Source organism: Mya arenaria, chromosome 17, assembly GCF_026914265.1.
Source record: "Mya arenaria isolate MELC-2E11 chromosome 17, ASM2691426v1".
In the NCBI taxonomy this organism is placed as follows: Eukaryota; Metazoa; Mollusca; class Bivalvia; order Myida; family Myidae; genus Mya; species Mya arenaria.
In genome coordinates this window covers 44,550,693-44,576,164 of record NC_069138.1, presented here as the reverse complement: position 1 = coordinate 44,576,164, position 25,472 = coordinate 44,550,693, and the positions used below count along the sequence as shown (strand labels likewise).

Below are 25,472 nucleotides of genomic sequence, written 5' to 3'. Positions count from 1 at the left end.
CTTCTTATATTTGGCCCGCTGCTTGATGCATTTTCGCTCAGCCACTTTGTACATTTTCTCATTTTTGGCCCGCAACTTGAAGCATTTTCGCTCAGCAACTTTGCGAATCTTTACATCTTTGGCCCACAACTTGAAGCATCTCGCTCAGCCACTTTGCGAATCTTTTCATCTTTGGCCCTCAACTTGAAGCATTTTCGCTCAGCCAATTTGCTAATACTCTCATATGCGAAACTACGAATTTATTGTCCCGAAGCTGGTGTATTTTGTGCAACTTTGCAAATTTGTCCCCTTTTCGCCTCGCAACTTGGTGCATTTTTGCATAAGGACTTTGCAAAATTTCTCATTTTTGGCCTGCAATTTGATGATTTTTTGCTCAGCGACTTTGCATATATTCCCATTTTTGCCCGGCAGCTTCGTGAATTTTCGCTCAGCCACTTTGCACTTTTCTTATTATCGCCTCGCAATTCGGTGTATTTTCGCTCAGCAGCTTTGCAAATTTTCTCATTTTCTGCCCGCAGCTTGGTAGTTTTTCGATCAGCGACTTTACAAATGTTCCTATTTTTGCCCGGAAACTTGGTGCTTTTTCGCTCAGCCACTATGCATTTTTTTTCGCCCCGCAGCATGGTGCTTTTTCGCTCAGCCACTTTGCAAAGGTTCTCATTTGTTTACATACGAAGACGCGCACAGGTGAGAAAACATGATACATAGCAAGCTGTTTTTTGAGGCAAAATACTCGAATTTAAGCAACTTTTGTATATAGATGTAGAGAAAGTAGGGTACCACCATTAGCTGTTTGATCAGTAATACTTGAAATATAAATTGCATAGGCATAAGATTATATTTGCAATACAAGAATATCAATAGTTACGATATTACCACATCAACAAATAAAAAACAGCTAATTGAAAAGTGATTGACGACATAATGATATTGAGAATAATATAATATAAAGCAATCAAGTTAAATATGGCGAGAAAAGCGCAAAAAATAAAATAAAAACACGTAGCTGTATCAATTTAACAAATAAATGACATTTAAACAAACCTGAACAATGATTTAAGTAGAACACTTGGTGAGATATTTGAGAAAAACGTGGAGTTAACGACAGCATTACAGTAAGGTTTCCAAACAAGGGCTGAATTTCGAACAGATCAATGGTCAGCAGAATAGAACATTTGAATACGAGGCTGCGATTACACGGAAAAGGGACAAATACTAAACGAAAAATACCGATTGATGAAAAAACGACAAAATCTTCTCCTGCTATTAAGAACAATATTCAACAAGTAAGATATAAATCTTTCACGCATTTAAGTCAGTGTCAAAATCTGATTAAAACATGCTTTAAAAGCTTGAAAACTCAAAAGGAAAAATGGGATACCACGTGATACCGGCAATGTTTCCAGTGTTCCTCCTACTGGTCCTCGTCACGTGTTGCAGTGCACACGGGGGAATGCAGGAGCCACCAATGCGGAGCCTGGCATGGCGCTATGGATTTGACATCCCCATCAACTATGATTGGAACGCATTGTATTGCGGAGGATTCTTTGTAAGTAGATCACTAGTCAACTATGATTGGAACTCGTTGTATTGCATTGGGTTTCTTGGAAGGTGTTCACTTGTTTCACACATATTTCCCTTGCATTACATATGATTTTGTTACAGTAGTTTTGAACTGAAATTGTTTATATTTCAACAAGTAGTCTAATTACGACCTGGTTCCATAGCAAACATCATTTATCGGTAAAGCTATGTTAAGGGTAATGGTCTCTTTAAGATGTGTGTACGCGCGTGCGTGTGCATGTATGCAATGTTTGTACGTTCGTGTCTCTATAACAGTGTCGGTGCCTACAAACAGGGCTTGTCCCTATAGTTGGCATTGCATTTTAGAAGTCACTTTACATCTTATGATCTTTTAATAAAGTACAAATTGGCATTGGACTAGTGTGGGCTGTTTGTGTGATATGGAGTATAAGTGTAGTGGGGAGTGTCTGTGTAATGTGGAGTATCTGTGTAGTGAGGAGTGTTTGTGTAAAGTGGAGTATCTGTGTACAGTGGAGTGTTTGTGTAATGTGGCGTATCTGTGTAGTGAGGAGTGTTTTTGTAATGTGGAGTGTTTGTGTAGTGAGGAGTGTTTGTGTATAGTGGAGTATATGTGTGGTGAGGAGTGTTTATGTAAAGTGGAGTATCTATGCAGTGAGGAATGTTTGTGTAATGTGGAGTATCTGTGTAGTGAGGAGTGTTTGTGTAGTGTGGAGTGTTTGTGAAGTGTGGAGTGTTTGTGTAGTGAGGAGTGTTTGTGTAGTGTGGAGTATCTGTTTACAGTGGATTGTTTGTGTAATGTGGAGTATCTGTGTAGTGAGGAGTGTTTGTGTAATGTAATGTATATGTGTAGTGAGGAGTGTTTGTGTACAGTGGAGTATCTGTGTAGTGAGGAGTGTTTGTGTAGTGAGGAGTGTCTGTGTAGTGAGGAGTGTTTGTGTACAGTGGAGTATCTGTTTAGTGTAGAGTATCTGTGTAGTGAGGAGTGTTTGTGTACAGAAGAGTATCTGTGTAGTGAGGAGTGTTTGTGTAGTGAGGAGTGTCTGTGTAGTGAGGAGTGTTTGTGTACTGTGGAGTATCTGTGTAGTGTGGAGTATCTGTGTAGTGAGGAGTGTTTGTGTTGTGAGTAGTGTTTGTGTACAGTGGAGTATCTGTGTAGTGAGGAGTGTCTGTGTAGTGAGGAGTGTTTGTGTAGTGTGGAGTATCTGTGTTGTGAGGAGTGTTTATGTAGCGAGGAGTGTTTGTGTACAGTGGAGTATCTGTGTAGTGTGGAATATCTGTGTAGTGAGGAGTGTTTGTGTACAGTGGAGTATCTGTGTCATGTGGAGTATCTGTGTAGTGAGGAGTGTTTGTGTACAGTGGAGTATCTGTGTAGTGGAGGAGTGTTTGTGCAGTGAGGAGTGTCTGTGTAGTGAGGGGTGTTTGTGTACAGTGGAGTATCTGTGTAGTGAGGAGTGTTTGTGTAGTGAGGAGTGTCTATGTAGTGAGGAGTGTTTGTGTAGTGAGGAGTGTTTGTGTAGTGTGGAGTGTTTGTGTAGTTATGAGTGTTTGTGTAGTGTGGAGTGTTTGTGTAGTGTGGATTTTCTGTGTCATGTGGAGTATCTGTGTAGTGAGGAGTGTTTGTGTAGTGAGGAGTGTTTGTGTAGTGTGGAGTGTTTGTGTAATGTGGAGTATCTGTGTAAAGTGGAGTGTTTGTGTAGTGAGGTGTGTTTATGTAGTGTGGAGTATCCGTGTAGTGAGGAGTGTTTGTGTAGTGAGGAGTGTTTGTGTAAGACTGTTTTTATACGTCTGTATACTTGCATTAGTTTGTTTGCTGTTTGCCTAATTTCTGAACTGATGATTTTCATATGTTGAAACGTTTAAAACTGCCGAGGGTACGTTTTAATTCGTTGATTTGGGATCATTTGTAATTTTATTATTTTTCTCAAACTTGAATAAATGTTACGCATTTGAAATACAACTGCAGCTTTTTCGATATGATTAATATTGAAAATCTTTATTTCAAAATATCTGGTAACAATGTCATCATGAGTTGTGTCCGATGTGAGCCACAAATTACATTCCAATTTTAATAGCATTCCTGATTTCAAATTTTAAAACGATTGCTTTTCGTTCTTTGGGGGTGTTCTTAGACGCCGAGTTTTTATGGTATAACGCCGAGTAGCCTAGTGGACCTTCGAAGATTTCTTGAACAGGAATGGGATGCGGTTCCACAACAGGAAATGAAAAAAACAACTCATCCAGAGCCAGAATGATTGAATGCAGTGTTTCGGGAAATATCAATTATTATCAATATAAACTTAAAATAAGGCTTTGTAATCGTGTGATATTCTGTTGATATTGTTGACTTTTCATTGTTTTACATTGTTTTTCTTGATTTTGTTACTGTTTATTTCATTTTAGTGGTTGGTTATACAAATCGGTTATACGCCAAAACGAGCTGTATTGTGACTTTTACACCCAAACCCCTATACTGAACAAATCGATAAAGTGCATTATTCACAGCAATTGTCCTGGATTTATTCTTTCATATTAAGGATGACATAAAATGTTTTTAATACATTCAAAAGTATATACCATTATATACCAAGTCGCATGACATTTTTTGCCGAGTATATTTACAAGTATGCTTAGAGCAAATAGTTCACTATAGGACCGTATTATTCCAAAGAATCATCGCACAGACTGGCAATCGATTTGCATATTTATCAGTATTGATAGTATTAAATGTAAAGTTCAAAAGGTAGTCTTATTATGACCTGGTTCCATAGCGCACACCATTTATCAGTACAGCTATTTTGATGTATATGTGGTATTTTTGTGGCGTCTGTACGTGCGTGCGTGTGTATGAATGCGGTGTGTGTACGCTCGTGTCTCTATTACAGTGTCGGCTTGGCCCTGTAGTTGGCATTGCGTTATTGAAATCACTATGCATATTATGATCTTTTAATGTAGTACAAATTGGCGTTGAAACAATGTGGGGCGTACATGATCTTTTTGTTGTGTTTGTATGTGCATACGTGTGCATGTAGGCAATGTTTGTTCTTCATAATGATGTGTTAAAGCCTGTACGCTTAGAGCAAATAGTTTACCGTAGTACCGTTTTATCCCAAAAATCCATTGCCCAGACTGGCAGTCCATTCGTATATTTAGTAGTATCGATGGTATCAGATGTACACTTATCATAATTACGGATGCCTGTTGACCACCTATTGTTATGGTATCATGATGTTTCCCAACTGAAGGTTATACAATGATGTAGATACTAATAGGTCTGGTTTGCAGAAATTCAACCAAAGCGGAGGAAAGTGCGGGCTGTGTGGAGATCCCTACGACGGGCCATTCGAGAATGATAGAGGCGGGCTTTATGACACAGGGATCATCGTGAGGCACTATCCCGCAGGCTTGAGGCAGATAGATGTCAGATTCGAGTTTACCACCTATCATAAGGGTTACGTGACTTTTCACCTTTGTCCTAATAATGAGATGACCTTGACCCAGGCTTGTTTTGATGCGTAAGTATATGTTTATAATTAGAGAATAATGTATAGGAAAATGGAGCCTCTGCTTGATTATTGCCCGAGTATTCAGATAAGTGCCCTTGTATTTAGATAGTTATCCCAGTATTGAGATAGGTGCTCTTGCATTGAGATAATTGCCCCGGTATTGCGATAAGCGCCCTAGCATTGAGATAATTGCTCTGGTATTGAGATAAGTGCCCTAGCATTAAGATGATGTTCCCGGCATTAATATAATTGCCCGGAAATTGAGATGATTGCCCATGTTTTGCGATAATTTCCCCAGTATTAAGATAATTTCCCCAGTATTAAGATAATTGCCCCGGTATTGAGATAAAAGCCCTACTATTGAGATAATTACCCCGTTTTTGGATTAAGTGCCCTAGCATTGAGATAATTGCTCCAGTATTGAGATAATTGCCCTAGCTTTAGGATGATTTTCTTGGCATTAATATAATTGCCCCGAAATTGAGATGATTGCCCATGTTTTGCGATAATTTCCCCGGTATTGAGATAAATGCCCCGGTATTGAGATAATTGCCCCACTATTAAAATTGTCCCAGTATTTAGATGAATGAGATAGTTACCTCACCTACATGTTGTGGACGGCTGGCATTCGTTATTATGCATGTTGCGGATCTTTGGCATTCTAAGATGTCCATGTTAAAGACTGCTTGCATTTTACGGGTGCATAATGCGGACTGTTGGCATTTATAGATTTCCATGTTGCAGACTGTTGGCATTCGCATTTGTACATTTTATGGACTGTTGGTATTCGTATTTGTACATATTATGGACTGTTGGCATTCGTATTTGTACATTTTATGGACTGTTGGTATTCGTGTTTGTACATTTTATGGACTGTTGACATTCGTATTTGTACATTTTATGGACTGTTAGTATTCGTATTTGTACATTTTATGGACTGTTAGTATTCGAAAATGCCAATGTTGCTGTCTGTTGGAATTCGAAGATGTACGTGTTACGGACTTTTGGCATTCATAGATATCCATGTTGCGATTTGTTGGCATTCATAGATGTACATGTTGCAAATTTTAGGCATTCATAGATGTACATGTAATGAATGTTGGGTGACTCTCGTACGTAAACATTTCGCGAATTATTGACAATCGTTGATGTGCCCGTTGCGAAATGTCGGTCATATGAAAGACAAATCTAAACATCCAATATACTTTTTTTTTAATGCAGAACATGGTTTGCGGTTTCATATCGTAACAAGTAAACACGCCATTTACCAAAACATATTTGATATTCCCGAAACTCATAACGGAGATCAGGTAAATGTGTTATGGGGAAAACGCTACAGCGATAAACTATTTCAAATTATTAAACGTATTTAAAATGCAAAGTACAAATAACTGCACTTTTGCCATGGCCGCTCTTGGAACGTTTACTATTATTGAATCACGTATTGACGTTACTACGCCACATCTGTCAATGAATGCTTACAACCGACCACATTATTGTCTGCACGCATATAGATCTTAAGCACTTTTGAAATCCACAACAGATTAATTTCCTCAATTCTAATAAAAACTAAAGATTTTAAGTGCAGCACACTTTTTTGAATTATTCAAAAGATACCATGCGATGATAAAACATAAACAATCACCAAAAAATACACAAATACACTTGGAAACCGATACATCAAGTAAATTAATAGGCGCTTCGATGGACATAATCCATACGTGCTTGGTACTAGTGCATACAGTTACGTTCTAAAGATATAACAGTTCATTTCGTATTGAACATTTCAAACTTTTCTGTTCATGTCAGTGTTGCCGCTTTATTGTGCATTTTACAATCAACTTTAAAACTGATTATGCTACCAACGGTAAAAAAGTGCATCACTCATTTGTACAAAAATCACCCCTAATGGGGTTAGCTATCTTATAGTCACAAATAGCCTTTATGGAACCATTCGGAAAACCTCGGTCAATTCCCATCGAAAACGACCTCGGGTATTTGCCGGTTCATCAGAAGAAGTAGTTCGTAAAAATTTAAATACTATTATAAATTAACTATAGTGTTTTTAACGTGTATTGTATATTACTTAGTAAAATTCCATTGCCAGTGACGTGTTGATGAAATAATTGAGATTCCCGAGAGTAAAGTCATTAAGTTTTACTGCTAAATTGAAATTACTACGCGATCTACTTGCAGCGTAGTTAAATATAAAGAATTTTGACCTTGTAAACCGTCAATATAAAGCCGAGGTTGTTTTCGATGGAAAAAGGCCGAGGTGTTCCGAAAGCAATGGAACATGTTGATGCACGGTGACCACGTGTAATACTAGATTACCTGCTATATCGAAGAAATAACCACAAAACAAATAAGCATATTCTAGGTGTACATATATTTATACATCTGATATATAAGCTCCATTTCTAGAAACCTCGTAAGTCCCTATTTACAGGATTCAGCCAAGCGCAGTAGTTTTACTTTCTCGAGAAATCTTGGACTTTTGAAAGAAAACAATTTAAATGTACTAATATGATGATTATAGTGTTTTGTTTTGTAAAATCTTGATATAGTAGGAAATTTGGCGTAATTAAATTAGGTACTTAAGCGTGTTAGGCTTGTTAGTGTGAAACAATAAATGCATCGTTTCTTTGAAAGGTGTATGCATTAGGTACTCTGAATTGTATTCCTTCGTCTGCAGATAGAGTTGGGATCCCTAATCATTGAATAACTAGGTGTTTACCTTAGCTTATTATTATTTGTTTTAGTATAAAATTCCCTCGTTAATGCATACTTTGATTAGATTTACCTTTTTATTTTTACTTTATTTACGATTGTTGGGATAAGATTGAGGTTTGTTCACGTAAACTGGTTTAAGCCCCTAGTAAAATTACTGGCCGTTCCTAGGCGGTACTTAACAATCCTTGATAAACACATTTTGTGTTTTTATATAGTATATCAGCACTGTGTTGCTTGGGGAGTTTTGTGATGTTGTTCCATGTTTCTTATTTGTGAGTTTTGTTTTTCTGTTCTATGTCTTTGGCGTTTTACCTGATGAAATTGAACGGGTTTTCTGTTTAGACCTTTGGCTAATGAGCTTGTTTCTGTAGTTTTTCAAATAAAAATTAAGAAATTTCGAAAAATCAGGGCCTGGTTATCTGCCAATTAGCGGTAAAAGTATCAGTCAGAGGTAGAGACACTTTTACAGATAATTTTCTTAAAAGTCTCTGAATATTTTAAAATAAGAACATAACACAAATTATATCAAAAACAAAAATGGCGCGTTTACGATAGTTCGAGAAGTTGGTAATTTTTATCATAATCGTCATTTTAATCACGCACAAACTTGTTTTATGACGTCTTAGTAACATCGCGAGATGGTTCTTCTTTCCACCCTAAGCTCGGGTCGGAATGAACCTATCTTACACTCTCGGCCATGGAAGATACTTATAATCTGAGGTGGGAGAAAAAATCATGCGATATCACGTCATTTAATTATAAGCTTTGAAATATGCAGTTCATATTGACCGCAAAATCAATATTGGATAAGGATGTTTAGGTCAATATGACAGCATATTTCACAGTTATATAATAAAACACACTAAGCCGCGTTTTTATGCCTTTCATTAACATTTGTCGTGTCATTACTTGTCTTGCCGTCTTTCAGTCACCCACTGCAGATAGTGGAAGGTTCTTCAGACGACCCGTATAAGTTTTACCCACCAAAAGACCCAAAACTGCACGAGGTCAAGGTCATATTGCCACCAGATGTTGTCTGTGATCGATGTGTTCTCCAGTGGATTTATAAGGCTGGTAAAGAATACAAATTGATTATAAATCAATTGGTTAAAGCATTGAGATTCATTAATAACCGACTAGTGTTTGTCTACGCTAACATAATCTATAAAATGTCGATAAGTTTTCATTACCAAAACAGTTGTAACTAAGCGGGGTATACGATAGTATACATTCTTCTGTCTTAACTCTGAAGACTCCTTGCAGAATCGGCATTATTTTGTCTTTGGGAAGCAACGACATTCTAGTAACCCGCTAAGTGGCCAAGTTTATATTTTGTCTACTATCCCAGTTTATGTTTATGTCAACAGATTCACCTCATGAAAATCAAGACGGGCTGAATTATGAAATATCAATGGCGTTACCTTAATCTTACCAACTAGTACATTAGTAATACAGGTTATAAACCACTGAACAAGTGTCCCATATATATCTTATAGTGATTTCATACGAAAGCACTGATCTATGGCTTCTTATGTCTATATACATCCGAGGTTGTTTTTGCCGGGAAATGGCCGAATAGTTCCGAATGACTGATCGTCATACTATCTCAAACACCGCATAAAGGATGAAAGTTGCACGTGTTTACTGAACATTGAAACAGCATTAGAAAGAAAGTTACTTATATTAAGAAAAATGAACTTGATTGAACATAACCACAATATATTCAATATTCATCCCACGTAGGATTACACAAACAACACACTCACACACGCACACACGCACATACACATACACACGCACACACGCACATACACACGCACATACACATACACACGCACACACGCACATACACATACACACGCACACTAAACGTCACTTCCAAATTAATGTAATTTGCTCTTCACAACAATAGTAACGAATATACTATACATATCTAAACATAACAAAGAGCTTTTATTTCTAGGTCACCAGCTCCTTGATATTCTTTGATGTATTTTCCCGATTCTAAATGAAGAATCTTGTATCTCATATCTTGTATATATGCACACTCCTATGCCTTGAACTACTGATGAGTAGATAAGATGTTCGCCACCACATACGGAAACAAGTAACCTAAATTAAGCTTAGTTTGTTTTTTAATAGTTTTGAAACACGTGGTTGTTTTCAATGATAAAAATGTTTTGGAATGGCTTCACCTAATTATGATAAGCATCACACGATATGTTTTGAGGCAGGGATTACTATATGGCAAAAGGAAGTTACCGTTGTTTGAAGTTTGCATTAATTGTTATACTGCTCAATACATCTTTCAATGTAACTTATTGACACATTTCAGTATCATTGATTCAAACAGAAGGTCGCCAAACGACAGTTACAGTTATGAACAGTGACGCACTTATCACGTTTTCAAAGTAACAGATTCATTCAAACCAAGCTAAAATTCTTATACTTTATAGTCAATGTTGCCGAAGCATTTCCCATTGAGAATGTTAATTTTCTTTGTTAATTGTTGAAAACTATTTTTCGTTGTCAGGCAACAGCCATGGTCATCATGAAAACGGATCCTCTTGCATTGGTTGTGGTTTGCAGGAGACGTTTGTCAACTGTGCTGATATAAGTATTGGTAGACGTGTGGAAGATATCTTTGTACGTGATGACACCATCACTTCTGGGGCTGATATTGTTATTCCTCAGACCGCAAACGTAACTCAGATCAATGACGAGGCTCCATCAGATTTATTCGAGGCATTAATCAGAGCACTACGAGGCTTCCAGCAATTTGTAGACAGACGCTTTAACGCCCCAGGGGCTAATGTAGCAACGCAGGATAGTGGAATGGTTGGAACCAGACGTGGGGCAGGCGATCTGCCAGGAATTAATCCAGACCAGATAAACGTATCACGAAACGATCTACCGGGAGCAGGGATGACCCCAAGACGCGTTTCACCAGGGCTTCAACCAAATAGAAACAGAGTTCGCGACTTGCCCGGCATTTCTGCTGATCAGATACAAAGTATATTAAGTTTTGGCCAGACCAACCTATTTCAAGGACACCTCTCTAGAATTGCGGGCATGAACATATCTGTCGACCTTAATGAATCTTCTAGAAGGACTGATGTCGACCTTCCTAAGCCTTCTAGTATCTATACCGTCCGTGATATAAATCTACAAGACAGAAGGTTTAATATTCTCATAAGGACAGATGATTCAAATCAGAACACACAAGACCTTGCGAACCTGAGAAAACATGTTCAAAACGTCTTGCAACGTAGCCGAATGACTCCTTTTACTTCAACGGTTAACCCCATGCGCGCGCATTCTAAAGATTTGCGCGTGCGCAATGGCCAATCCGTGTCATTCAGTTTAGCGAGACGTATTGAAGTTGACAGCTTAGCTGTTGCGCAACATTTATTAAAGAAATATCCGCAAATGCGGGGAAGGGTGTTTCTTTCACCCAGAGGTCATTTACGAAATATAAATCGCCAAATGAAATATCAATATGCTCGACATACAAATGGAAACCAAAGTGTGCAAATGGCAGTTTGAAGCGTAATGGCGCTATCTGCTCCTTTAATCAATGCCATTTACATCTGTTTAGCTTTCGTCGTTGCTTTTAATGTTATTATAATAAGCATACTGTTACATCCTAATGGACGCAAGGGCACGAGCATATGCACTTTATGCATGGCAATTTGACGTATATCGTTACGCTTGTCCTAAAATACATGACTTCGCTGCAATTTTTGTGAAAAAATTCATCTTTGTTAATATTATATGTATATTATATATAACTTCGTATAATATCTCCAAATGTTTGGCAAAGACTGACATATTAACAAAGTAATACAATGGTTCATAATTATATAAACAACATAACAAATGTAAATAGTTCATCACATGTATTATGCAAAGAGTAAAATCATACGGTGGTGTTAAACACGTTATTGCTAATTCTATATAAAATTATATCCTTATATCAGAGGCAATATTATTAAGTTCGTTGATTGTTTTAGAATAATGCGGTGAATTCATCTTGAAAACACTCTGATTTCTGAAATAAAACGTCGATGTTAAAGCTGTACCCTCACAGATTGTCCGTTTTGACACTTTTTGAAAATATCATCTCAGAATCGGGTGATATTGGCATGCATCCCTTCAATTCAGATTATTTACGAAAGAACATACAGTCGAACCCCTTTGGCCCGCACCCCCACGGACCAGCGAAATTACCTCGAGGCTCGAAATATTCGATCCAAGCGGGATTTTTTACCATCAGTATAAAGAAATCGGTACCTTACATCCAATTCGAGCCAACGAGGAATTCGAGCCAAGCGAGTTCGAGCGAACTGTATCTCAATTGTTTGTCTGAGTGTCGAGCGCTTCACATCAGTTTTCGAACGTATGATTAGCAGCTATCCGATCTTTTGTCAGCTGACTTATACCATTTCGTTTCAAACATTTCCGCAAAATGGCTCATTTTAAGACGAAAAAGTTGTCTCAGTCTGATCAATCCCTGACGATGCAGCTTTAAAGTATTAAATAAAAACCAATGTCGTATATGCTAATGAGCAAAACTATGCTTGAAATGTTCACGAGTTTTTTTTTGTTTTGTTTTTTTGTTAATTTAGATTCATTACTTTAGATTTCGCGGAATTACTAAGAAAAAATATGTTATTATGGCAAAACATTGATTTTCTAATTATGATGATAAATGATTGTTATGTTATACGAGCGTGATCTTGAACTGTTCGTCAATGACACTTATTGTCATAGGCTACGTGTATGCTAAGCTGTAGTTAAATGTCATGAATTAAAATCTTAATGGTTAAGAATAGGCGATGTGAGCGTAGGATTTATTAAGATTTGAATTCAGTTCATTTAACTGACTTACAATACAACCTCATTGCATTGTCACCTCGAAATCTTACGCAGAGTGTGTGTATCGAATGAATGGCAGTGAGTGGACATTTAAACACCCGCAAAAGTTGAAATTCTTAATGCTTAAGCCTAGAACTTAATCCTTGTTTAGATCTGCAATTCCATTGGCTGTAAATACAAAATAAACACTGATTGAGAAGCTGTTACTAATTGAACGATGGTAATCAGTGGTAATTGAATTATTGTTTTAACTGATTTCTATTTGACAGTTGTAAAAATTAATTAGATAAAAATTATTGAAGATGAAAGAAAAATGGTTCGTTTTTCTTATAGGAGTAGTTATTAGCTCTTTATTGTTTGGTGTCATGTTTTATTCGTGGCTTGCTCTTATTCTTTATATATATTGCAAAAAAAGTGTTTTTGTAATAAAAAAGGTATATGCTGTTTGATTTTGTTTCCTCGGAAAAAAGGCAATGTGTTTTAAAAATCCGTGAAATTTGGTTTTACCGTCGCTGTATCTGTTTGAAAAGTATACATGATTGTTTCTTACATACACACTACATACAAGCGAAATACAGAGAATACAAATGTTTATACTTTTAATTGGACGTGTAGAATGGTAACTGTTTTCTTAACTGAAATCCTATTGAATAAATATGTTGTTTGTAATGCATACTTTGATAAGATTTACCTTTTGCGTTTTATCTTTATTAAGGATTGTTGGGAAAAGAGTAAGGTTTGTGCACATAAACTGGTTTAAAACCCGAGTAAATTTACATTTTACTGACCGTTCCAAGGCGGTACCTAACAATTTTTGATAAACATACCTTTTTATATACATAGTATGTATGCACTGTGTTGTTTGTGGAGTGTTGTGCTGTTGTTCTATGTTTGTTGTTTGTGAGTTTGTGTTCTATATCTTTGGCGTTTGCCCAGTGCCACTAAACCGGGTTAACTTTTTGCTACTGAGCTTGTTTCTTTAGCTTTTTTGCATAAATATTGTGGTATATCCGTAAACTTATTATGATATGTGCATAATAAAACTATTAAACATCTCAGAGTTCTGTTTTCAATTTTGTTTATTTTTGCGTTTTCGTTTCAAAAATAGGGATAAAAATACAATATAGTATTATGGAACAAGTACCCGGGTTTCACTTGTTATCATTTGAAAGTTTTGATTGCTGATTAATACATGAAATAAATGAGCCGTATACATTGTACTATCAACTCGTGGCAATTCTTTCATCCTGGTGGGTTTGAGAATGTTTATACTTACTCTTAGGCAAGACCAATTCCGATTAGATTGTTGGTTTAGAGCAAAGCGCAAAGACAGAATGTTTCCCTAGTTAGTCACACAGGAATACCCCTCAACCTCCCATTACACGTACTTTCAGGAAGGCGATTAGTATTTTTAGTGGTGAATCGAACCTACGACATCTGGACTGAAAGTCAAGTGTGTAACGACTAGACTGCTACAACTAGACCACGGTTCCGCGTATTTTTCCTTCTTTATTTCAATATTTATAATGAATGTAATGAAGTGAAATTATCCCCCGCCCTATTTCGTAAATTGACTCAGTCTTGTTTATAATTTACTAAAATAACGCAAATAATACTTGTAGATAACATGTCAGTGCCAGTTATCGTCCACGTTTTTTGGCGAAACTATTGTAAACTGTCATTCTGCAAGTTGCATTAGCCTGTGGTTTAGTCTTGAGACAACTCTTTAGAGACCAGCGTTAGAGATCAACGTCATGATAGACAACTCTTTAGAGACCAGCGTTATGATAGACAACTCTTTAGAGACCAGCGTTATGATAGACAACTCTTTAGAGACCAGCGTTATGATAGACAACTCTTTAGAGATCAGCGTTATGATAGACAACTCTTTAGAGATCAGCGTTATGATAGACAACTCTTTAGAGATCAACGTCATGATAGACAAGCCTTTTGATGAAAGAAATTTTCAGACACCAGTGTTATGATAGACTACTCTTTAGAGTCTAACGTCATGATAATCTGCATTGACTCCCCTTCGCTGATAATACTCGATTGTAAAATAATAACACAGTGAGACTTAACAGCCGCGTTGTTTTTTACCCATATATATTGAAATGTACACTTTTAAAAAAAATCTGTACGACCAATATTTTATCTTTAAACTTTACTGTTTAAAGGTCACAATATAGATTGATGCTGAATTATGTTTTCGTTAACCCACATTTGTTTTTATATTGTGCACCTTTTAATACCATCCTACGTTTTAAAAAGCTTAAATAAGATATCAAATCAGCGATACTGTTTTCGTTGATTTACCAAGTAAGTAGCCAATGACTATATGGCGAACTGAAAATAAAACCATCAAAGGAAAATAGCATAGCGCTAGAAGCCACGACAAGACCAATCTAAACTGGGACTCAAAATTGTTAAGTAGTCGTGGCAAGTTTTCAAATCTTGTCCATATCTCGAGTTTTGTAACCTTCGACATTGCAACGTATACCGGTTGTAGGTAGACGTATTTTAGTTTGCGTTCGTCGTGCAGCGATCGTGGGTAGTCGTATATTATTGCGTGCATCAAGTAGCAGTCGTGGGTAGTTGTATATCAGGTTGTGCTCGACGTGTAGCGGTCATGGTTAGTCATATATGAAGTTGCGTGCGACGTGTTCCAGTCGTGGGTAGTTGTATATTAGGTTGTGCTCGACGTATAGCGGTCGTGGTTAGTCATATATGAAGTTGCGTGCGACGTGTTCAGATCGTGGTTAGTCATATATGAAGTTGCGTGCGACGTGCTCAGATCGTGGTTAGTCATATATGAAGTTGCGTGTGACGTGCTCAGATCGTGGTTAGTCATATATGAAGTTGCGTGCGACGTGCTCAGATCGTGGTTAGTCATATATGAAGTTGCGTGCGACGTGTTCCAGTCGTGGGTAGTTGTATATCAGGTTGTGATCGACGTGTAGCGGTCGTGGTTAGTCATATATGAAGTTGCGTGCGACGTGCTCAGATCGTGGTTAGTCATATATGAAGTTGCGTGCGACGTGTATCGATCGTGGTTAGTCATATATGAAGTTATGTGCGACGTGTTCCAGTCGTGGGTAGTTGTATATTAGGTTGTGCTCGGCGTATAGCGGTCGTGGTTAGTCATATATGAAGTTGCGTGCGACGTGTTCCAGTCGTGGGTAGTGGTATATTAGGTTGTGCTCGACGTGTTCAGGTCGTGGCTAGTCATATATGAAGTTGCGTGCATCGTGTTCCAGTCGTGGGTAGTGGTATATTAGGTTGTGCTCGACGTGTAGCGGTCGTGGTTAGTCATATATGAAGTTGCGTGCGACGTGTTCAGATCGTGGTTAGTCATATATGAAGTTGCGTGCGAGGTGTAGCGATCGTGGTTAGTCATATATGAAGTTGCGTGCGACGTGTTCTAGTCGTGGGTAGTTGTATATTAGGTTGTGCTCGACGTGAATCGGTCGTGGTTAGTCATATATGAAGTTGCGTGCGACGTGTTCCAGTCGTGGGTAGTTGTATATTAGGTTGTGCTCGACGTGTAGCGGTCGTGGTTAGTCATATATGAAGTTGCGTGCGACGTGTTCAGATCGTGGTTAGTCATATATGAAGTTGCGTGCGACGTGCTCAGATCGTGGTTAGTCATATATGAAGTTGCGTGTGACGTGCTCAGATCGTGGTTAGTCATATATGAAGTTGCGTGCGACGTGCTCAGATCGTGGTTAGTCATATATGAAGTTGCGTGCGACGTGTTCCAGTCGTGGGTAGTTGTATATCAGGTTGTGCTCGACGTGTAGCGGTCGTGGTTAGTCATATATGAAGTTGCGTGCGACGTGTTCCGGTCGTGGGTAGTTGTATATTAGGTTGTGCTCGACGTGTAGCGATCGTGGTTAGTCATATATGAAGTTGCGTGCGAGGTGTAGCGATCGTGGTTAGTCATATATGAAGTTGCGTGCGACGTGTTCCGGTCGTGGGTAGTTGTATATTAGGTTGTGCTCGACGTGTAGCGATCGTGGTTAGTCATATATGAAGTTGCGTGTATCGTGTTCCGGTCGTGGGTAGTTGTATATTAGGTTGTGATCGACGTGTTGCGGTCGTGGTTAGTCATATATGAAGTTGCGCACGACGTGTTCCAGTCGTGGTTAGTCATATATGAAGTTGCGTGCGACATGTTCCGGTCGTGGGTAGTTGTATATAAGGTTGTGCTCGACGTGTAGCGGTCGTGGTTAGTTGTATATCAGGTTGTGCTCGACGTGTTCCTGTCGTGGTTAGTCATATATGAAGTTACGTGCGACGTGTTCCGGTCGTGGGTAGTTGTATATTAGGTTGCGTGCGACGTGTTCCGGTCGTGGTTAGTTGTATTTAAGGTTGCGTGCGACGTGTTCCGGTCGTGGGTAGTTGTATATAAGGTTGTGCTCGACGTGTAGCGGTCGTGGTTAGTCATATATGAAGTTGCGTGCGACGTGTTCCGGTCGTGGTTAGTTATATAGTAAGTTGTTTGCGACGTGTTCCAGTCGTGGCTAGTTGTATATTAGGTTGACGTGAATCGGTCGTGGGTAGTCGTAAATGCGTTTGTGTGCGAGCTTCAGCGAGAGAGGTTAGTCGTATATAAGGTTGTGTTTGACATGAAGCGGTCGTGGATAGTCGTTGTATGATGTTATATGTGATGTGTAGCTGTCGTGAGTAGTCGTTATTGATGTTCCGTTTTACGTGTAGACATCGTGGGTTGTCATTAACCAGGTTGACTTAGACGTGTATAGGTTCTGGGTAGTCGTTAATATGAATGTTCGCGACGTATTGCGGTCTTCTATAGTCGTTAATGAGTTGTGGTCGTGGATAGTCGTATATTGGGTTGCGTTTGACATGTAGCGGTCGTTGGTTGTCATTAACCAGGTTGACAACGTCGTGTATATCTCTCCCGGCCCTTCTCTACCATTTTCTTACTTACTTCTCACCTTGCCCCAAAACATTCCTTTATCTCTCTGAAACATCATGGCGGGGTGTCGCGAACAAATATCAGATTATTTATAAAATATGATGTTATAAAATGTTTTACTATTTGGCACAATCAACATCACGTGAATTATGTTTATGAATGCAGTTTTCATATGAATTAATAAATATTTTTTTTTATTTTTTTAAGAACAATATAATACAATTGCACCGTTTAAAATATCATTCAATTCATTTGCTCCGTTAAGGTTTTACATAAGTCTATTGCTCCGGCGGAGCTCTGATTGCTCGGTTAGCAAGTTAAATCCTCGGGTATCTCCTGGTTTGGCGGGAAATAGTAAGTAAATAAAGCGGTGCAATTTCTACTCGAGAGAGATTATTTTTCCCTTGGACTTATTGGCGTAACTTACACCAACTTAAATTGGATTTAAATTTGAAACATCTTTATATGAAATATACTAAATATAGTTGGATTATTATTTACTTTCTGGATTTATTACTTGAATAACAATTTATCTGTGTTGGTAATATTGGAACAAATTAAAGTTACAAGACAGTTTAAAATGTGTTTGTGTCTCTCAAACTCCACTGTAGCAAGTTAGGGCCAAGTAAAATAAAAGTGAACTTCGCCACAAGGGGAGACATTTGGGGCCATAACATTTAAAAAATCGAGCTTGAGTTTATCCGTCATCGGAAACCCCTTATGCACTACTACACTATACTTACTTATGAAGTGTAACGGAATAAAGAACTGTGATTTCCGACGATGTAGTACACCGAGCAAGGGCCGTTTTCATAAAGATCTTTGTGGTGACATATTAAGAATATTAAGCACATTGTGCTGGGGTATAAAATTATCCAAAAATAATATAATATTGTTAACATTGTATTCAGGTTTCTTATAGTATTTACAAGACTTACTATATGTGTGAAAGAAGAACGAAACCGATTAATATTATGCACCATTTATATAATGATTTAATAACGCTTCAAACTCTTTTTAAAAATAAAGGCATTTCCTTGCGCTTTCTAAATGAATTTATCAAATATATTGCTATATATTGACCATTCACCTCAAATACTATATACCATTTACCACATTGCTTGTTGATGTTATTTGTACCATTTGTATGTTTGATGATAAAATAAACGGATTGTTATAGACTGACAATTCCAAAAAGAAAAAAAAAGATGTTTGTCGTTAATTGGAATAATCATAGTGTAATTGTTTCAATATTCTGCTACATGTTCAAGTATGTTTATTTGAAATGTTTGGAACGCCTGACAGCATTCTACCATAACTATACCTCACATTCCATACCTTAAAGCTGCACTATCACAGATTGACCACTTTTAAAACTTTTTTTATTTTTTTATCTTGGAAAGGGCAATTTTTTCCGTAAATATCTGCAAACTAATGATATAAGACTGTTGACAAAACATCAGATTGTAGATTTTTATATTTCCGTTCGAAAATTAATGTTTTATGGCTTAAACCGTTACTAACGGTTTAAGAAAAATATTAATTTTGAACTTCAATATAAAAATCTGCGATCTAATTTTTGGTAATTACGATTATCATCCTTCGGTCTCTTGGCGTTTATACCCGGCTAATGACACCTGCCGAACAATCCATTCCTTAAAGTTATACTCTTATTTAAAAATCAATACATACACATGTATAGCAAACCTAAATTTTGACCGATAAACCTTAATTACTTGCTAAATAATGCATTAATGGAAAACATTAGTTACTGATAACTCTTTTCTTTCAAATTAAACTCCATATCATTCATAGAAACCATTGTTTTCGAAATTTATTCATCCTTTTTGGAAAATTAAAACAATATTATTAATTGTGGTAAATCTAATTTAGGATTAAGAGTGCATCTTGAAATTAACACAGAGAAGTGGTACTTTACAAAAGCACTGTGTTGCCATGTGCGACGTATATACAAATTAACGTGTTTTAAGTTCCATAATCCTTAATTCAATCGCTCCCCTGGGGTTTAAACTACTTTCAATGCACATAACCTTTTAAAATGGCGCCTGTGCTGGCCTATAAACTAGTCATTATGCGCATAACTTTAAATTGGCGCCAATGCAGACCTATAAACTAGTCATTATGCGCATAACTTTAAATTGGCGCCAATGCAGACCTATAAACTAGTCATTATGCGCAAAACTTTAAATTGGCGCCAATGCAGACCTATAAACTAGTCATTATGCGCAAAACTTTAAATTGGCGCCTGTGCAGGCATATAAACTAGTATCTATACGCAAAACTTTAAATTGGCGCCTGTGTCAGACTTTTAACTAGTTTTTGCACATAACTTTAAATTGGCGCCTGTGCCGGACTTTTAACAAGTCTGTATGGGCATACTTTCAAATTGAGTCCTATGCTTGGCTTCAAACTAGTCTGTAAGCGCATAACATTCAATTGGCGCCTGTGCCGGACTTTTAACTGGTCAGTCTGCACATAACTTTAAATTGGCGCCTGTGCTGGGATTTAAACTAGTCTGTATACGCATAACTTTAAATTGGCGCCTGTGCCTGGCTTTAAACTAATTTTATGCGCAATACTTTTCATTGGCGCCCGTGCTGGGCTTTTACCTAGTCAGTATGCGCATAACTTTAAATTGGCGTCAGTGCCGGACTTTTAACTAGTCTATCAGCGGATAACTTTAAATTGGGTCCTGTGCCTGGGTTTAAACTGGCCTGAATGCTAATTACCTTAAATTTGGAGCCTGCGCTGGGCTTTAAACTAGTCTGTATGCGCACAACATTAAAATGGCGCCCATACTGGATTTTAAACTAGTCTGTATGCGCATAATTTTAAATTAGGATCATTTGTGGACTTTAAACTAGTCTGTATGCGCATAAAGTTATATTGGTGCCTGTACTGTGCTTTAAAATACTGTTTCTGTATGCGCAATACTTTATATAAGGGCCATTTCTAGGCTTTATACTAGTCTGTATGCATATAAATTTAAATTGGCGCATGTGTTAGGCTTTAAACTAGTCTGTATGCGCACAACTGCAAATTGGGCCATGTCTTGGCTATAAACTAGTAGGTATACACATAACTTTAATTTGGCTCAGGTGGTGGGTTTTAAACTAGTCTGTATGCGCATAACTTTTAATTAGGGTCTGTGTTGGGCTTTAAATTAGTCTGTACGCACATAACTTTAAATTGGCGCCCATGCTGGGCTTCAAACTAGTCTAACCGCGCATAGCTATTAATTGGCGCCTGTTTCAGGCTTGTAACTAGTCTGTATGCGCTTTACTTTAAATTGGCGCATCTGCTTGGCTTAAAACTAGCTGCATGCGCATAACGTTAAATTGGCGCCTGTGTTGGGATTTAAGCTAGTCCGTATGCGTATAACTTTAAATTGGTGCCTTTGACGGACTTTGAACTAATATATTTCCGCATAACTTTAAATTCGGTCATGTGTCTAGTCTGTGTCTGCGCATTATCTTATATTTGAAGCCTGTGCTTGGCTTAAAACAGGTCTGTATGCGAAATACTTTAAATTTGCGTTTAACTAGTATGTATACGCATAACTTCTTTTAATTGGCACTTGTGCTGGGCTTTAAAATAGTCGGTATGCACATATCTTTAAATTGGCGCCTGTGCTGGGCTTTGAACTAGTCTGTATGCGCATCACGTTAAATTGGAGTCTGTACCTGGCTTTAAATTGGTCTGTATGCGCATAACTTAAACTGTTGGCCTGTGCTTGGCTTTAAGCTAGTATGTATGCGCACATCTTATTTTAATTGGCGCCTGTGCCTGGCTTTTAAATAGTCTGTATGCGCATAACTTTAAATTGGCGCCAGTGGTGGGCTTTAAACTAGTCTGTCTGCGCATAATTTGAAATTGGCGCTTGTCCTAGGCCTAAAACTAGTCTGTAGGCGCATAAACATTAATTGGCGCCTGTGCCTGGCTTTAAACTAGTCGTTTTGCGCATTACTTTTAATTGGCGTCTGTGTTGGATTTTAAACTAGTCTGTAAGAGCATTACTTTAAATTCGGGCCCGTGCTGCGCATCACCTTATTTTTGTCTAAACAATAAGTATACAATTAAAAAACAACCCTCATAGGGGCCACTATCACTTGAAAACAAATTAAAAATAATATTTAACTTAAAGTAATCAGATAAACACATTCTCCAATATTCAACGCAAATAGGCAGCAAAGCGAAACTTAATTACGGTACAATATCTATGTACGTATGTTATGTACGTAAAACTCTGCCTTGTCTTAGATCTTAAAGGGTATCAAAGTACAAACTAATCACTAAAGTTTAGTTATTGTGAATGATTTTATTGTCACCATAAACTGACACCTCAGATCCTTAGTAACTTTAATTCGAGAGGTGAAAGCGAAAAGGTTCCATCTTCTGCTTTATTGAATGTCACTTAGAACCTTTTCGCATTATACCCTCGAATTATTCTCAATAAGTCAGTCAACCAATAAGAGCAGCGAGTAAACCTGGAAATAAATAACCCTTTGAAGGTTTGCATGCAATGTTGTACTAACTACTTTACTTCATACATGGCAATACTATTTTCTTACGGCCCCTCGATTTAAATCGTAAACTCAAAACTAAAGAACGCAGAGACCTGTTTAAAGCGCGAAAATGACGTTTTTACGTTCACACTAAACTCACGGCTTCTTACACTTGATCGATGCGATGTTTGTTGCATGTTTCAAGGTATTCGACCCATAGTAGGAGTTAGTGTTATGAAGAGGTGTATTAATGGTTTAATTTCAAAGTATTTAAAACGCATCTCAAAAGCTAGTCCCAAAAACACAGAACGAGAAAAACAAACCCCATAAAATCACTTAAGAACCACACACGCATCAAAATAGCCAGGGTCTAAGAAACACAGAACGAGAGAAATAAACTGCATCTGGTCTATAAATAGCTTGTTCAATAAATATTCGATTTACTGCCTTTGTAACGGTCAATGAGATACGAGTTCACTGTGTGTGTTTGTTTGTTTTTATTAGTTAATGCGTTTGTTTAATGTAAAGACGTTGAATAGAGTAAGTGTTTAACATATTAATATTGGCTTTAAAAGATGAAATAAAACTGGACTTTTTTGTGGTATTTTTCATTGAAAAAATAGATTACTACAAAACTATATGCAACAAGAATCTTTATTCTAATGCAAGGGTGACGTTGAGCGCCCTTGTTCTGGTTTAAACCCAATAGAGTTCTCATTCGGAACAACACCTCGGACATATTTCATCGAAAACAACCTAGGATATCTGCCGAAACATTAGTAGAAGTAGAAGTACAAATATTAACAATAGTATTAGTTGATTGTAGTGTTATAACGTGTATATTATATATTTTAGTTTAAAGCTGCACTCTCACAGATTTACCATTTTTACAACTTTTTTTTTTTTTTTTATCTTGGAAAGAGCAAATATTTGCGTAAATATCTGCAAACCAATGATATAAGATTGCTGACAAAATAATCAGATCGTAGATTTTCATATTTCCGTTCGAAAATTAATGTTTAATGGCTTAAACCGTTACTAACGGTTTAAGAAAAAGCATAAAACATCAAATTTTTAACTTAAATATAAAAATCTGCGATCCAATTTTTCGTCAGGAGTCTTATACAACTGGTTTTTTCCATGGATTTTCGCAGAAATTGGTTCGTTCCAAGACAAAATATAAAAAAGTTGTCAAAACGTTCAATCCGTGAGAGTGCAGCTTTAAATTGACTGCCATTGAAGTGCATTATTGCATGAATAATTAAGATTCCCAAGAGTAATCTCATAAAGTTTATCTGCTATATTAAAATTACTGCGTGATTTCTGACAATAAAGCCCGTTCATAAACATTCGAGGTCATTTACGACGGAAAATGGCAAAGTGTTGCGCACTAGTGGGTTCTTACATAGTTTGTGCTGACCGTGTCAAACAGTCACCAGTGACGATATATTGATAGTTGATAGAAAAATCATGGGGTTCACTCATTCTGAAGATGAAACAACTTAACAATTATATAAATGCATTTTCCAGCATCAATAAAGTGATAGGCACAACCTTCTATACTCTCTTTCCGGCCCGCAACTTGGTGCATTTTGCTCTTTTTAAGTCCGCAAATTGATGCATTTTCGCTTAGCCACTTTGAAAATTGACTTATATTTGTCCCGCAACTTGGTGCATGTTCTCTCAGTCTCTTTGCAAATGTTTTCATTTCTGTTCCGCAACTTGGTGCATTTTTGCGCAGCCATTTCTTTTTTTTTTATTTTGAGCCCTCAACTTTATGTATTTTTTTATTTAAAGCCCGCAAAATTGTGTATTTTCGCTGAAATGCAATGAAAAATAGGACCCCAGGAGCTAATATGTATATAAAAAACTCGGTTTCTTAGCACAAGGTTCGGACAAAACAGCTGGAATGTGTTTATATTCACTAATTTGTTTTATATGATACAGAAAAAAACATGGGGTCGCTAGATATCATTATTAAAAATGAAGTAACCAATTGAATAAAAAAGCTTATAACAGAACAGAGAAGATTAGAAGAAAAGGACAGACAATTTATAAGACTAAAACAATTGTAAATAGTGCCTACGTACTCATAGTTTTAAATATATTCTTGTCACGTATTTAACAAATAACAAACTGATGAATTAGTGCATTAAAATGAACGTCAAGGTAATAAGCAATAGCATTTTATTATCAATTGTTAACATTATCAGTGAGAAAACTATATCAAAATTACTGTACTTACTTGTATCATTGATAATTGAGTTGCGTATAACAAATGTTATCTGTAATAATGTATGTCGTCTGTTATCTTCTGTTCTGTTATATCTACCTGTTTGAGTTTGTAAAGGGTAAGTCTAAGTCTACAAATGCATAACCGTATTTTCTCATCTCACAGAGCCAATAAAGTGCTGTATTTCCGCATGTAAGTGTGTTAAGTGTAGTGTTCACATTCGTTTCCTTCATTAAAGTGTTAAAATGACTTTTGTTAAAGTATTCTGGCGATTAACGTGCATACCTACATGTATTTTACCTGCACGAAGGAATTAAGCCAAAACACAGAACTTAATCGATTAAAACACCGAAAAGCGCTTACCTCCCTTTGCATTATAAAAACAACAACATTCGGCTAGGGCAATCGCTGCGTAGGAGTTAAAGTAAGCAAACGCCGGTTTAGCAACCATCCTCTCATTTGATCAAAACGGTTGTTCCCTAAACGGTCGTTAATTGTCAGTCTCATATAAGCACACTATTATACCACTGTTCAGAACTTTGCTAAATTAATAATGTTAATCGATGTTAATTTTGTCATCCTCGTTGCTCTGGCAGTTATGGATACACTTGATCTGCGTTATTACTTACAAGATTATTGACAACTGTTTCAGCTGTGATAGTTTCTCTAGAATTATGAATTAATATCAACTAGTTCACGTTTAAAGTTATAGATTAACTATAGTTAAGGATGTAGTTTATCATGTTGTTAACTTTAACAAAGTTCTGAGCAATCCTCTCATACACGTTGACTATTATAGATTCAAGATTCAAGATTTCACACATTTATAAAGTAATTTGAACACAAACGTATTCAATATTACATGATCGAAATATTAAATCAACTATTCCAATATAATACTAACACAATATCTTATACCTAGGACACCTTAACAGTTATCACCTTGTTTACATAGGTTGACGCTTACAGGTGAGAAAACATGATACTCACGATGTCTCCATGACTGATTGGCTGACGCAGTTAGTGAGCTAGTTTCTGAGGCGAAATAATCGTATATAAGCAATTCTTCTGTTTATACTTGTACAGAAAGAAGGGTAACACCATTAGCTGTACGA

The 25,472-nt window shown here is 37.1% G+C and overlaps 1 protein-coding gene across 1 annotated transcript; it reads left to right on the top strand.

Annotated features, from left to right (window-relative positions):
* The first annotated feature begins 1,050 nt into the window (after positions 1 to 1,050).
* Positions 1,051 to 13,717, top strand: LOC128224241 (uncharacterized). Its single transcript, XM_052934034.1, has 4 exons — positions 1,051 to 1,549; positions 4,828 to 5,057; positions 8,710 to 8,855; positions 10,315 to 13,717. Exons 1-4 carry the CDS (start codon positions 1,373 to 1,375, stop codon positions 11,325 to 11,327), a joined length of 1,566 nt encoding a protein of 521 aa, XP_052789994.1. The 5' UTR covers positions 1,051 to 1,372; the 3' UTR covers positions 11,328 to 13,717.
* Positions 13,718 to 25,472: the final 11,755 nt, after the last annotated feature.

Bases quoted from the DNA above. Each gene is read 5' to 3' on its own strand.
- LOC128224241 (XM_052934034.1), top strand. From the start codon at position 1,373: ATGGGATACCACGTGATACCGGCAATGTTTCCAGTGTTCCTCCTACTG. The intron at 1,550-4,827 runs GTAAGTAGATCA...TCTGGTTTGCAG, and splicing joins TGTATTGCGGAGGATTCTTT to AAATTCAACCAAAGCGGAGG. The intron at 8,856-10,314 runs GTAAAGAATACA...TTTCGTTGTCAG, and splicing joins CCAGTGGATTTATAAGGCTG to GCAACAGCCATGGTCATCAT.